A 15944-nucleotide genomic window follows, 5' to 3' on the forward strand; every position below is an offset into this window, starting at 1 on the left:
ACTTTGAAGATTAGCCAGTTGCATGGGCCAGAATTGTTGTAAGTTCACATTGACTCATCAGCCTGCACATGTATATTTCTACAAATTTAGTGTGTTCCGTCTTTTCTCTCAAAACATTGGCATTCTCTTGTAATAGTCTGGCATGTGTTTCTTTCCAACTTTAGATTCTTAAAGTTTACTATAACAAATTATTATGCAAACAGATATAAAGTGATCTGTCCTTTGGGATATTCAGCATAACATGTTAGTTAGCTTTATGATTATTTACCCTTCACAACTAGCTCAACAGAAACATTGTCTTTATGCAGTCTGCAGCTAATCAAATATTACAATAATAACATGTACATTTGGAGGTCTTTAATTTCTAATTTGGACCAAGACACCTCAGTTAAAGCATAAAGATGATTGCCAGATGGATTAATTTAAAAATAAGCAAAGGCAGTATTAAAAACAAATAAATAAATTAAAAAATTTTTTAAATTACTGGAATCAAGGAGGGATACAGAATTGAAATACAAAAGTAAATCACAAAATGTGTATTGGTTTACTCAGCTAAAATAGAATCTCTAGTTCATGGAATTTTAGGACTGGAAAGGGAGTTTGTGGTAGTCTGAATAATGGCCCCAAAGATACCCACCTCCGAAGCCCCCAAACCTGTGAATATGTTACCTTATATGGCAAAAGAAACTTTGTAGATTCAGTGAAGATTCTGAGCTGGAGAGCTGATTCTGAATGATTTGGGTGGGCCCATGTAATCACTAGGGTTCTTACAAGAGCGAGGAAGGAGGGTCAGAATCAGAGAAAGAAGTGTGACAATGGAAGCAGAAGTCAGAGTGATGTAGCCTCAAGCCATGTAATGGGGGCCTCCAGAAGCTGGAAAAGGCAAGGGACGGATTTTCTCCTAGAGCCTCTAAGAGAAATGCAGCCCTGCCGACACCTTGATTTTTAGCACAGAGAAACTGATTTTGGATGTCAGACCTCTATAATCAATTTGTGTTGTTTTAAGCTACTGAAATTGTGGTGATTTGCTATATCAGCAATAGGAAGCAAGTACAGACCTTAAATGTCATGTAGCACAGTGACTCTTAGTCTTTCTGAAGCCTCACCAATCAGGTTTTGGGGAGAGGAAGGGACCTGGGGGAAACAGGAAGCACTTGTTGATGCTCAGAAGGATTAGGAGATGAGGAGAAATTTTTGGTGTCCAAGATTTACTATGAAGATCTCAAAAGAGCACATTCATTGCAGTTAGTAGTATAGGACTGAGGTAGAGCCATGTCTTGCAGTGGTTCTGGGAATCCTCAGTTCCACCAAAGCTGCTGCTCTCTCTTACTAGTAGGTTTGATCCTTCCCCCTCCTCCCATAAATGAAGGGCTGTCTCAGCTATCGTAACTGCCTTGACTACGTCCACTGCCAGCCAACCATCCTTTACATTTATTTGTGAAATCCCCTTGAATCCATTTTGTACTAAATTGGTGGTTTGTATGTCAGCTCAGATTAATGAACCTGTCTCTGCCTGATCCACAGAAAAGAAGCCTGAAACTTTCCCTAACTAGGAAATTTGTTCTAAATTGTTGACAGAAAGTTGTTTTCTTTTTTTTTTAAAGTCTTAATTGAATTTGTTCTTCTGTTTTATGTTTTGGTTTTTTGGCCACAAGGCATGTGGGATCCCAGCTCCCCGACCAGGGATCAAACCCACACCCTCTGCATCGGAAGGTGAAGTCCCAACCACTGGACCACTGGGGAAGTCCCCGAAAGTATTTTTTTTTAAAGTTAATTCCAACTCTTTCTTTTTCATCTGAAGACTATTTTCTTTTCTTCTGTTGAATGAAAATGAGGAATATTTGGTCAACTTCTGTTTTATTTGGTCTGCTTGAAAATCAGTTTTGCCGTTTTTTTTCTAGCCAGTTTATCTTTTTTCACATAGAGCATGTTATTTTCTTTTTTTTTTTTTTTAATTTTTTAAAAAATTGTATTTTTATTTTTATTTTTTTTGGCTGTGTTGGGTCTTCGTTTCTGTGCGAGGGCTTTCTCTAGTTGCGGCGAGCGGGGGCCACTCTTCATCGCGGTGCGTGGGCCTCTCACTATCGCAGCCTCTCTTGTTGCGGAGCACAGGCTCCAGATGCGCAGGCTCAGTAGTTGTGGCTCACGGGCCTAGTTGCTCCGCGGCATGTGGGATCTTCCCAGACCAGGGCTCGAACCCGTGTCCCCTGCATTAGCAGGCAGATTCTCAACCACTGCACCACCAGGGAAGCCCTGTTATTTTCTAAGTTAGGTATTTTGTGTTTCTCTTGAACCTTATCCAAGTGCCCTCTGATCCTTTTAAGCTGCAACTCCCTGAACTAAGTCTAGTTATTTGGTTTTATCATTGGATCTAGTCAGTGGTAGAAGATAGAGTACCTTTTCCTGATGTGTGAAAACAACCCTGCATTAATTTTGAATGTTGACTTGAAATTGACACAGTTGAAATACAGATTGACATTAACTTTGAATACAAATCAGCTGATTAATGCAATTTGATATGTTAACTATATTACTAAGAACCTCCATAAAATGAAATGACCTTTTCAAACAAAGTTTTCACTTTAAGATGTGTTCTTTTGGAAATTATTTTGTTTCATCATTATTAAAAAATAATGACACATGAGGGTCCCTGAATTTAATTATAGAATCTCTGCCTTTGATGGGGCACATTCTTTGTGCCTTTAGTTCTTCCACTTGATATTTAATTGTTTTGTGTTTGTTTTTGTAGGTCCTTTTCTTCTCTTGTGTTTCCCACTTAGAGAAGTTCCTTTAGCGTTTGTTGTAGAGCTGGTTTGGTGGTGCTGAATTCTCTTAGCTTTTGCTTGTCTGTAAAGCTTTTGCTTTCTCCATCGAATCTGAATGAGATCTTGCCGTGTAGAGTAATCTTGGTTGTAGGTTCTTCCCTTTCATCACTTTAAGTATATCATGCCACTCTCTTCTGGCTTGTAGAGTTTCTGCTGAGAAATCAGCTGTTAACCTTATGGGAGTTCCCTTGTATGTTATTTGTCGTTTTTCCCTTGCTGCTTTCAATAATTTTTCTTTGTCTTTAATTTTTGCCAATTTGATTACTATGTGTCTCGGCATGTTTCTCCTTGGGTTTATCCTGTATGGGACTCTCTATGCTTCCTGGACTTGGGTGGCTAGTTCCTTTCCCATGTTAGGAAAGTTTTCGACTATAATCTCTTCAAACATTTTCTTGCGTCCTTTCTTTCTCTCTTCTCCTTCTGGGACCCCTATAATGCGAATGTTGTTGCATTTAATGTTGTCCCAGAGGTCTCTTAGGCTGTCTTCATTTCTTTTCATTCTTTTTTCTTTATTATGTTCCACAGCAGTGAATTCCACCATTCTGTCTTCCAGGTTACTTATCAGTTCTTCTGCCTCAGTTATTCTGCCATTTATTCCTTCTAGTGTAGTTTTCATTTCAGTTATTGTATTGTTCATCTCTGTTTGTTTGTTCTTTAATTCTTCTAGGTGTTTGTTAAACATTTCTTGCATCTTCTCGATCTTTGCCTCCATTCTTTTTCTGAGGTTCTGGATCATCTTCACTATCATTATTCTGAATTCTTTTTCTGGAAGGTTGCCTATCTCCACTTCATTTAGTTGTTTTTCTGGGGTTTTATCTTGTTCCTTCATCTGGTCCATAGCCCTCTGCCTTTTCATCTTGTCTGTCTTTCTGTGAATGTGGTTTTTGTTCCACAGGCTGCAGGATTATAGTTCTTCTTGCTTCTGCTGTCTGCCCTCTGGTGGATGAGGCTCTCTAAGAGGCTTGTGCCAGTTTCCTGATGGGAGGGACTCGTGGTGGGTAGAGCTGGCTGTTGCTCCCACTTGATATTTAAAGAACATAAAGTTAAAATATTCTGTACACCAAATATTTTGTGTATACCAAATAGTGCCTTAAAATACATAATAAATTAGTTTCAATTTAAGTTCTTCTTGGCTGAGATGTGGTGGGTTAATCTTGGTAATTTATTTTATTAGGTATTGTAAGGAACTATTAGCTGGGGAGAAAAAGAAATACAGACTCTGCCCACTTAACCAAATGCCCATTGAGCAAAGTATCCAGATGTTCTAACAACTACTTATTATTGATCAATTTCAATAAAGTAGCTGTCAGAGAAAGCACTGAAAGTCTTCACTGATTTTTTTTTTTCTTTCTCCGTTGAGCTCTCTTTAAGACCTTGCAAAATCCTGCTCCTCATTCAAACTTTACTCCTTAGATTGAGCATGTGCTGCTGATGATTTTTATTTGAACCAAACTTTATTATGATGGTGGCAAAATGGTGGTTTTATAACCCCATTACATTTATCAGTTGATGGTCTACCACTATAGGGGAGAGTGTTCCCACCCTCCCTTCCTTCCTTTCTTCCTTTCCTTATTGACTTATGAACCTGTTATCGGTCTTGACTCATGAATTCCCACTTTCCGCAGTGGGTTGTAATCCATGACTATCCTTATGTATTTTGATGTTCAAATTACTTTCTTTATACACCTTAGTGTCATATGTGCCTTTAAAGACACATGTCCATGTCATTCTTTCATGCGCATTTATTTTGCTTTGTGCTCTGCCTTCTTTCTCACTTTTTGTAAGGATTACACAAATTCAGTCTTTCCTCTTTTTTAAAATTCAATTGTTTATTACATGTAAGTGAGCTTTACCTTCTCTGAGTCTGTTATTGTCTTTTTCTTACTACTTCTGTTATTTCCTGTGAACCTAAGGGATTGTTCATCCCTCCCCATCATTGAAGAAAGGTTTAAAAGTCCTGAACTGGAGACTGTGATGCTTGTTTACAAAATCAAGCACCTCTGAAACTTCATTCATCATGCCTTTTCTTTTTCTATATTCATGTAATCAGCAGGCTTAGGAGTATATTTTGGTTATTTCAATATACTGCATTTTTCTCTATTTTTTATATTCATGCTTAAAATTCTATATTATTGTTAAAATATTAAAATGACATTCATGTTCAGAATTGAGGGTTAGTATTAGTAACTCCCATTTAATGAGCATATAGTTTGGTGCCTGGAGAAATTTTTTTTCAAATGTTTTATCTTATTGCCATTGTAAAGGTATTAAAATTTTAAAGTGGACATCTCAACCCAAGAGTCTGTGTAATGTTTTGGAAATGCTTTCTCTGAGGCAGTTTGAAAATAGCTGCAGTAGTGCTGAATATAGTTTGTGTTACTACATGAAGAGTATGAACATGAATTGTCAGTATTTTGCCTCATTTCTTTTGTTTTCAGGAGTGATTAAAAACCCTGGTTTGGAACAGACAATGACATTAGGATAGCAATGTCTAGCCAAAAAAAACCAATCTTGTTGTTTTTTTTTTATTTTTTATTTTTTAATTTATTATTTATTTATTATTTTTATTTTTGGCTGTGTTGGGTCTTTGTTTCTGTGTGAGGGCTTTCTCCAGTTGCAGCGAGTGGGGGCCACTCTTCATTGCGGTGCGCGGGCCTCTCACTATCGCGGCCTCTCTTGTTGCGGAGCAGAGGCTCCAGACGCCCAGGCTCAGTAGTTGTGGCTCACGGGCCCAGTTGCTCCGCGGCATGTGGGATCTTCCCAGACCAGGGCTCGAACCCGTGTCCCCTGCATTGGCAGGCAGATTCTCAACCACTGCGCCACCAGGGAAGCCCAACAATCTTGTTTTTAGAGAACATTTAAAAATTTTTACTCAACTGTTGAACTGTTACATTTCCAAAAAATGATTAATTTTATTTATTTATTAATTTTATTCTCACCAAAATAAAGTAGTAAATCAACTATACTTCAATAAAAAAAATAAAACTGTAGGTAGCCCACTGAGGAAAGAGATGATAAATGCCTTTTAAAAGAGTCTTACATATATACACCACTATATATAAAGTAGATAACTAATAAGGACCTACTGTATAGCACAGGGAACTGTACTCAGTACTCTGTAATGGCCTGTTTGGGGAAAGAATCTAAAAAAGAGTGGAGGGACTTCCCTGCTGGCGCAGTGGTTAAGAATCTGCCTGCCAGTGCAGGGGACACAGGTTCGAGCCCTGGTCCAGGAAGATCCCACATGCCGTGGAGCAGCTAAGCCCATGCGCCACAACTGCTGAGCCCGTATGCCACAACTACTGAAGCCCACGCACCTAGAGCCTGTGCTCTGCAACAGGAGAAGCTACCGCAATGAGAAGCCCGCGTACTGCAACGAAGAGTAGCCCCCACTCACTGCAACTAGAGAAAGCCCGCACGCAGCAATGAGGACCCAATGCAGCCAAAAATAAATTAAAGAATAAAAATATAAAAAAGAGTGGATATATATATGTATAACTGATTCACTTTGCTGTACAGCAGAAACTAACACAACATTGTAAATCAACTATGCTCCAATAAAAAATTTTAAAAAGTCTTAGATTATTAATAGTCCATTCTATACAGTTCATTCTACCTCCTACCGCTAGTAATTTTTCAGAACCTACTTCCCCAGCATTTAAGAGGTGCTGGTAAATGTTTTGCATTGTTGCAGGTACTTTGTGTACTAAGAGACTTTTTTTTCTCCTATGTCCATGCAAATACTTAATTAAATTAAAAAAATTTATAGCTTATAGTATTGTTTGAAACTTTCTGGGTGCTTAGTTTTTCTCAACATTGTAAATTGGATTCTTAGAACTCCTTATTTCACCCATTCAAGCAGAGATAAATAGGTATTTCTCAAACCTCTTCTACATGATGTGGGCTTGTAATAACAGGTGGTTAGTACTCTATGGGAAAATTGAGAGAGAGGGAGCTATTAAGTAACTTACTGAACATCATGTAACTAGTTAACTTGAGCTACTAACTAAACAAAAATACCTCTTAAATGCTTGACTATACTGTCTATATTGTATAGTAGTGAAAAGACTCTTGAGGCCGAAAGACCTGAGTTCGACTTACAGGTTAGCTATACTAAAAAAGTTGTATAGCACATCTCAAAGAGTCAGTATTAGCCATTATGCCAAAATATATGCCGACAGCCCCTCTTATATATATTCTTGCTCTCTTCTTTTTTTAAGGTACAGGAATGTAGCTCTAAAGCCCAGTTTGTTTAACTAAGTCCTGGATTTGAATCAGCTGCTCTAAATTCTAATTCTTGATGGAGATTATTAAAGATGATTAGGGATAGAATGAAATAATATATAAGAAATTTGTAAATTGTATCACAATATAAAAGCATGAAGTATTAATTTATTTTAAATGAAGTTAATTTTTTCCCACCATAAAATTGTTCATTCTCATAGAAAATTTGGAAAACATTTTTAAATAGAGGAGAAGTAAAATGATTATCTGTTGTAAACCATCTAGAGATAACTGTTTTGTTTCCTTTTAGCCCTGAGTTTCTGTTTTTTTAAACATAAGTTGGTTACTTAGGAACATTCAGTGGTCCCAGATGAAGATTATATAAAAGAGAATTTGAGGGACTTCCCTGATGGTGCAGTGGTTACAAATCCGCCTGCCAATGCAGGGGACACGGGTTTGATCCCTGGTCCGGGAAGATCCCACATGCTGCGGAGCAACTAAGCCTGTGCACCACAACTACTGAGCCTGTGCTCTAGAGCCCGCGAGCCGCAACTACTGGGCTCAGGCACCACAACTACTGAAGCCCACGCTCTCTAGGGCCTGTGTGCCGCAACTACTGAGCCCACGTGCTGCAATTACTGAAGCCCTTGCGCCTAGAGCCCATGCTCCGCAACAAGAGTAGCCACTGCAATGAGAAGCCCGTGCACCGCAATGAAGAGTAGCCCCAGCTCGCCACAACTAGAGAAAGCCCGCACGTAGCAATGAAGACCCAATGCAGCCAAAAATAAATTTAAAAAAAAAATTGATTAAAGAGAACCTATCATTTGATATCTTGTTTTCCAATTACGAGCTCCCCAGTAATTCAGGCTCTTCATTATCAGATTATCTTCATTTAAAGATGTAGAAAACCATATATCAGTTATTTGGACAATGTAAATAGCCATTTTATAGCTCTTTTCAGGTCTGCTTTTGGGAGGGGTCAATTCCTATGCTTTTTTAATCTGTTCCTAACAGGGACTGTGTTACGAGTGGGGAGGCCTGGCTTGGCAGCAGTTCCTGTGAAAAGTAACAGGGCATCTTTTTTTTTTTTGGAGTACAACTGCTTTACAATGGTGTGTTAGTTTCTGCTGTACAGCAAAGTGAGTCAGCCACACGTATACATATATCCCCTCTTCCTTGGATTTCTTTCCCAATTAGGTCACCACAGAGCACTGAGTAGAGTTCCAATAGGGCATCTTAAATAACTGTCAGTGATAAAAACCAGCAGTGTGGTGTGGGAGCTGTTACAGACTTAGGCTTCTGAAAGGGGCCTGAGGGTATGACTTTCTTGCTGTGCCTTGTGCATCTAGATCACATCCAGCATATTGTATTTACCGTGGGGGACTGAGGTTTGAGCTGGACGGTGACAGTATAGGAACAGGTGACTAGGACAGCAGTGAGTCTAGAAGTCCTGTCAGTCACTGAACAGTTGAAAGAATTGAAGATGTTTTGCTTAACAGGCATCCTAGGTTAGCTCAGAGGAATCCACATGTGAAAGAGGGAGTAGACCCTCAAACTACAGACCTTGGAAAGCAATGAGTTGGAGGTTCTTTTTGGTTTAATATAATGAGCGTGTGTGTGTGTGATATGTAATATATATTTATATAGTTATTGGGATTTTTCTAGTAATGGAATAGAGCTAGAATGGAGTTAGTTTCTGGTCACTGAAGGTATTTAAGCTGAGGTTGGATGGATCCCTGCCTAGAGGTAGTATAAAATGCATTTCTTCACTGGATTCATTCATTCATTCACTCACTCACTCACTTTTTATTTGGTCCTTCCTGTGTGCCAGGGACTGTGCCCAGTGCTGAGGAGACAGAGATCAATACTGTGGGCAAGAGGTTGGATTACATGACTTCAGAGATCCGATTATGGCTGTGGTTGAACGAAATTGCTTGATGCTTCAGTTTCTTTTGTGTTAATAAAAGAGCAGATGTCTGATTTGTGTATTACTCTGCCTTTTAAACACTCCAGCGTGTTACTCTCCCATTTCTTCTGTGATGTAGAGTAATGCTGCATATTACTCTCTGAAAGTAGGCCTTTAACTTATGTGCATGACAGTGTTTTTCATGGCAAACGTTTAATTCCAGGCAGACTTCAAAAAGATTCAAAAATTATCATAAAGTATCATGAGAGAACATAATGCTTATTAAATGTAAGGTGATATTATTAATGTTGTTGGGAGTTCATTGAACTTAAAACATATATGGAAGAGTCAGGTTCTAAAGTCACACTTATTTTTTTGAGAGGAGTTACAGTTTGTATATACTGAGATCTTGAATCTCCAAACCTTACTATTTGTAGATTGACCGTATATCTAGACAGATTCTATTCCTGCTTGTAGAGATCAGATAGTACCAGGAGAAGCAGAGGTGCCAAGAACAAAGTGTGCAGATTTGGAGGTGATATTGGGGTCTCTGTACATTTCGGCCCATCAAGTAAGGCCAGCTGTTCATTTGTTTCATGTCTAGGTTTGGAATTCACCCAGTTGCAGGCCGGATGCCTGGTCAGCTTAATGTGCTGCTGGCTGAGGCTGGGGTGCCATATGATATTGTGTTGGAGATGGATGAGATCAACCATGATTTCCCAGGTAAGTGATGGGGATAATGGTAAAGTTTAGGTATTCTTAGTATGAATAGAGTGATGCCAGTCTTAGGGCATAAATTGTGGGATTACTGAAGACCTACTAGTCAGATGAAGAGTAACCTGCTCCTAGTGAGTATGCAGTTGAAATTAAATAAGCGAAAGACAATACTGAACAAGGTGCAACAGATTTATAAGCAGCACGGGTAATTTTCTCCCTCTGAGGAGATCTGAAGGATGGTGAAAATCTTGGGGAGGCAGTGCAGTGGACTGCATTGCAGAGGGATTTGGAACAGACCTGGCTTTGGAATCCAGGTCCTGAGTCTCATTTGCTTGTGGCCTTGAACTAGGTACTCAACCTCAGGTTCCTCATTTATAAAATTGCTTCTGCTGATGATTTAGTGTCTGATTCTTGCCAGTGTCTGAGATTTTACTGGTTTTCAGTTGTACCCACTCATGGTCAGTAAGTAGTTTTCTGTTTTCTTGAAAGTACCAGGACCTCACTAGATAAGGTGTTAGACTTTGTGGCTGTCACTGGGTAGATGTTGAATGCTATGACATTTGGCCCCAGATCATGTTTGTGAAAATTAAACCAGTTCCCTCTGGTGCGTATCCACTGTAAACTTAAAAAGTCCTGTTTATTAGAGAAAAATAATGAAATTGTGTGTATGTCTAGATTCACATGGCATTTTTGGCAGAGTTCTAAGGTACCTTATATTATGATCCTTAAAGAGGGAATTTAGACCATTTTAATTTTATGCCCCCTTTCAGATTTCACTGTTGCTAAATTATGTGTGAAAGCTGCCAGTTCCAGGAATTATGGACACAGCTTTAATATAGTACAGACTCTTAGACCATTTTCTTTTAGACATTGAATTGCATATTAAGTAGTCATTTTAAAAGTTGAAAATGGAATGCAGATCCTTTTTTTTTTTAACATCTTTATTGGAGTATAATTGCTTTACAATGGTGTGTTAGTTTCTGCTTTATAACAAAGTGAATCATCTATACATATACATATATCCCCATATCTCCTCCCTCTTGCGTCTCCCTCCCACCCTCCCTATCCCACCCCTCTAGGTGGTCACAAATCACGGAGCTGATCTCCCTGTGCTATGTAGCTGCTTCCCACTAGCTATGTATTTTACATTTGGTAGTGTATATATGTCCATGCCACTCTTTCACTTTGTCCCAGCTTACCTTTCCCACTCCCCGTGTCCTCAAGTCCATTCCCTATGTCTGCGTCGTTATTCCTGTCCTGCCCCTAGGTTCTTCAGAACCATTTTTTTTTTTTTAGATTTCATATATACGTGTTAGCATACGGTATTTGTTTTACTCTTTCTGACTTACTTCACTCTGTATGACAGACTCTAGGTCCATCCACCTCACTACAAATAACTCAGTTTCATTTCTTTTTATGGCTGAGTAATATTCCATTGTATATATGTGCCACATCTTCTTTATCCATGTCACAAAGAAAGAAAACTACAGACAAATATCACTGATGAGCATAGATGCAAAAATCCTCAACAAAATACTAGCAAACAGAATCCAACAGCACATTAAAAGGATCATACACCATGATCAAGTGGAGTTTATCCCAGGAATGCAAGGATTCTTCAATATATGCAAATCAATCAATGCGATACACCATATTAACAAACTGAAGGAGAAAAACCATATGATCATCTCAATAGATGCAAAAAAAGCTTTTGACAAAATTCAACACCCATTTATGGGAATGCAGATCTTTAATGTTACTGGCAAGATCATTTTGGGATCATAAACGAGCTATAAAGTCAGATTAGGTAGATCCATTGAGGGGAGGGAAAGCATAATAATGCAAGTTCCAGTCAGGGTGCTCAGGTATCAGATGCAGGACCGATTGCTTTTAAGCTGTGTGACATTGGCTAAGTTACTGAACCTCTCTGATAAAGCTCTTTGTACAGTGCCTGGCACAAGTGTTTGTCCTATAAATATTAGCTTCTGTTGTTGTTGTTGTTATAAAGTCAGGTCACCATAATTTGCCTGAAAGTAAAAGTGACCCTTTTAATTTTTGTATTTTCTTTTATTATGTAGACACTGATTTGGTCCTTGTAATTGGAGCTAATGACACTGTTAATTCAGCGGCTCAAGAAGACCCCAACTCTATTATTGCAGGCATGCCAGTCCTTGAGGTCTGGAAATCAAAGCAGGTAAAGTTTCAGACTTGTGTTTCATTCTAATAATTAAAGGTCTCTTAAAATACATACACAGAACTTTCCTTGGTCACTTGATGAGAAATGATGATGCCTTTTAGGAGACTCAGGAGTTAGAGGAGATTTAGGGTCCAGCTCTCTACATCCAGCTTCTGTCTGTTCTGTGGTCACCAGAGGACCTGAGTGAATGCCCTGATCTGGATTAGAACTAGAAGAGATTATCTGGGTGGGTTAACACAATCCGTAACCACAGCTGAAAAAGGACCTGTGAGCTTTTGGGATGAGTCTGGCTGAATTCCAGGCCGAGTCCAGTGAAGCAAATGGCTTCCCTCCAGGACACTGAGGCAGTATCGTCGCCTTCACATATGACGATGAGCACAGTTTTTCATTTAATTTTTTTGAAAGGGAATTTGTATGTTATGGAGTGTACAGAAGAAAGGTGATTTAGAAAACCAAACAATCACATGGAAGGAAGCAAGCCCTGCTCACAACACATTACTTCTGAAAAAGCTAATTGCTAGATTGCAGAGAACGCAAACACTTATAAATTTTCCTCTGCCCCGACTGTGGGCAAGTCTATTTACCATTCTCAAGTCATATCTGCATTTTAAGAATCATTATGACGTAACGTATATTTTCCCTTTAATTTGTCTCTCTTTATTGTAAATGTGTGAGTTTTAAACATAGTATTTGTGGTGAGTGAGTAGATATGACATGCACTTGTTCATGTGTATATGGACAGTTGCATTGACCACCAATATTTGAGTTTGTAGGGTACATTACTGTATTAATGGTATATGGAACATGAATAACTTTGCTCTGCTTCCATTTTTGAATAGACTGCGTGTCCTAAAAGACCATAGAAAGGCTTTTCATTTCATGAAGAATTGACTTGATATTCAACAGGACAGCAACATCCACAATCCGTGTAGTTGTAAATGTCTAGAACACATCGGTATTAGGGATGGATGGACTTAGCCCTTCATTTTTCTTCGTGGAAGCATTCTGTTAGTCATTAGCTCTGTTCTGTGACACACTAGATTGCTCTTTGCGCTCTTGTCTTATATCCTTTCTGTCTGATATCCTTTACTTTAAAGCAATGGACTAAGAATCATACCGTTTTCCCACTCAACTACATTTATCTTAGGATGGGTAGTAGAAGCTTATGCACTAAATTTGTTCTCTTTAGCCCATTCAGAGAAGGATGCTTATTTTTCTGACTAGAAAATGTTATACATAGTCTTTATAGAGAAAAGCACTGAGAAAAAAAATCACTTATCACTTGGAGATATACTATTGTTAACATGACCTTTTCTCTAATGGATATAAGAGTATGGGCACATTTAAAGAATTAAAGTTAATACAAAGTAAACATGCATGTAAAACTACTCCTTGTGTATTTTAAGTCTTTGTAGTAAAGAATTAGTCATGGTACCTGCTTTGTTCAGAGTCAGGGCAGGGCAATGTTGGTTTGTCGAACAGGTCCTGGCCAGGTCTGTTAAATACACCGTCTCACTTAATCTTTGGTTCTCAGGTCATTGTTATGAAGAGGTCCTTAGGCGTTGGCTATGCTGCAGTGGACAATCCAATCTTCTACAAACCTAACACAGCCATGCTTCTAGGCGATGCCAAGAAGACATGTGACGCTCTGCAGGCGAAAATTAGAGAATCCTACCAGAAGTAACACACAGAGTCAAGCTGTTGTCCAACCAAGCCACCGCTTCACTTGTGGGAACAGGCAAATAAATTATTAACGTATACAGCTGATACACATCTACATCAGAGCTCTTGAAAGAAAAGGAAGACTCTGAAGAAAGCAAAGCAAATACAGGGAAAATTTTCAAGAGCAGCAATCCCTCAATTTTAAAAAAAAAAGGATTGACAAGTCTAAATGTCTTCCTGTGCATATTTTTTGTGTTATGAATTCCAAAAGTATTTTACACAAGGAGAAGGAACAGCCTCATTTTAGATGTAATCCGTTTGGATTTTCCTCAATAGTCAGCAGTGTTTTAAGAAATTAAGTCTTTATGATTTTTTAGGACTTACATTATACATAGATTTGAAAAAATCTGACACAGTGTAAACATCACAGCCACCTGCATTTATGTTTTTTCAACAAATGTGACTAATTTGAAACTTTCATCAACTCTTGAGCTGTCCCCTTACCATTTAACCATAATCTGAATTAAGCACATCAAATTAGTTTCAATTTTTCAAACTGTACTTCTGATTCTATATTTCAGGGGTGTATTTTCTCACTTCTATTTTAATACATTAAAGGACTAGATAATCTTTCAGAGATGCTGGAAACAAATCATTTGCTTTGTATGTTTCATTAGGACACCAACGAAACGTATAATTTGAAATCAGTATTAGTTGTATTTTTTGAACCCCATTTCCAATTGGAGATCTCTCTAATTTCAATCAATTTATAATGTGTAGTACTGTATTAAGTGCACTTGAATGGAATTCAACTATTTGACTAATAAAATGAGTTCATCATGTTTGCATAGTGATGTAGCAATTGTCTCTGGTGACGAAAGGCTAAAATCAAGTAATTCTTCCTGTTATTAATATCCGAGGAAGATTTTGTTACCATGAAATAGATGAGATTAATCTGTCTTAACTGCTTGGAAGAATAATTTTTTTCCCAAATCTGAGTGTGTTTTAAGGTATTATGTAAATGATAACATTTGAGAGAAATGGTGGCACTTTTTAGCTACCTCTTTGTTTAAGCGCACGTAAAGATTATGTCTTTTTAGCACCAGTAAAGATTATGTCTTTTGCAGTAAAAGTGTAGATTTTCTTCGTGACTTTGCCATTATGCCAAAAGCTCTGTATAGATTGAATGTGTGAAGAATATTTGGAATATCTATCTCTATATATAATTAATTTGGCATTAAGTTTCTTGAAATAATTATTAACATGTAAAAAGTATCTAAATCAGAAAAAGAAATAACTGGTGTGAAATTTTTTACTATAATACTCATGTTTATTGAGTTTAAAACTCATAGTATTTGTTGGTTTGGTAATCAGTTTCTTTTTTGCTGTGCCTGAGGTTAAGATCTGTTTGTGTGTGCATGTGTTTTAAATCAGGAAAGACTCCTTTTTAATTTTTAAGTGGTAAATGCAATTTGTTAATGGATCTCAGGTCATTTGTAACCTCAGGACTGAATTATATCATGAAGGTTCTATTAGAAGAAAGTAAATAGTATCTTGAGTCATGCCCTTTTCCTTTTCTCAAAGTAGTGGTAGGTATATCTGGGAAGCAGCAACTTGGATTTTTTTTTTTTTTGAGATAATTCCTGCATTCAATTTAAATTAAAATAATTATACTTTGATTTATTAATTTATTTCCATCATTTACAGTAAATATTTTTCTATATTTTAAAAATTTAGGATGATCTCATTTCTTTGATACTTGCTAATTCTTTGTCATTCAGTTGTGTTAATTGAAATGAAAATTCATGCTCTGGTTGGTTTTATTTTACTTTATTGTTTAAATGATTTAAGGGATTTTTGGGTATTTAATCTCTTAAAGTAATACTCCAAAAGATTGTTGATCTTGAGTTATTAATTATGGCGAGGTCTAAAAGCAACAAAAATAATTTTCGTTCACCTTATTTTATTATTCCTCCCTTTCTGATAAGTCATATAACTGGTAAATATGACTTATTTTTATTCTGTGTTGATCTGTTGTTCACTATGTCTTTTTGAAATTCAACTAGAAATAATTTTTTTTTTTTTTTTAACTTTTGGGTTTATTTTATTTATTTATTTATTTATTTTTGGCTGTGTTGGGTCTTCGTTTCTGTGCGAGGGCTCTCTCCAGTTGTGGCAAGTGGGGGCCACTCCTCATCATGGTGCGCGGACCTCTCATTACCGCGGCCTCTCGTCGCGGAGCACAGGCTCCAGACGCACAGGCTCAGCAGTTGTGGCCCACGGGCCCAGCCGCCCCGCGGCATGTGGGATCTTCCCAGACCAGGGCCCGAACCCGTGTCCCCTGCATTGGCAGGCAGACTCTCAACCACCGCGCCACCAGGGAAGCCCCACAACTAGAAATAATTTTTAAAAA

At 37.9% G+C, this 15944-nt stretch overlaps 1 protein-coding gene across 4 annotated transcripts in view; it reads left to right on the plus strand.

Annotated features, from left to right (window-relative positions):
* Positions 1–15263, plus strand: part of NNT (nicotinamide nucleotide transhydrogenase) — a 97279-nt gene extending 82016 nt beyond the window's left edge. For all 4 annotated transcript variants that reach the window (XM_059916353.1, XM_059916356.1, XM_059916354.1 and 1 more), the window contains exons 20-22: positions 9560–9678; positions 11751–11866; positions 13404–15263. In XM_059916353.1, coding sequence (XP_059772336.1) covers positions 9560–9678; positions 11751–11866; positions 13404–13553 — 385 coding nt within the window. In that variant the 3' untranslated portion in view covers positions 13554–15263. The remainder of the gene's footprint in view (positions 1–9559; positions 9679–11750; positions 11867–13403) is intronic.
* The last annotated feature ends 681 nt before the right edge of the window (positions 15264–15944 follow it).

Source organism: Balaenoptera ricei, chromosome 3, assembly GCF_028023285.1.
Source record: "Balaenoptera ricei isolate mBalRic1 chromosome 3, mBalRic1.hap2, whole genome shotgun sequence".
Taxonomy (NCBI): Eukaryota; Metazoa; Chordata; class Mammalia; order Artiodactyla; family Balaenopteridae; genus Balaenoptera; species Balaenoptera ricei.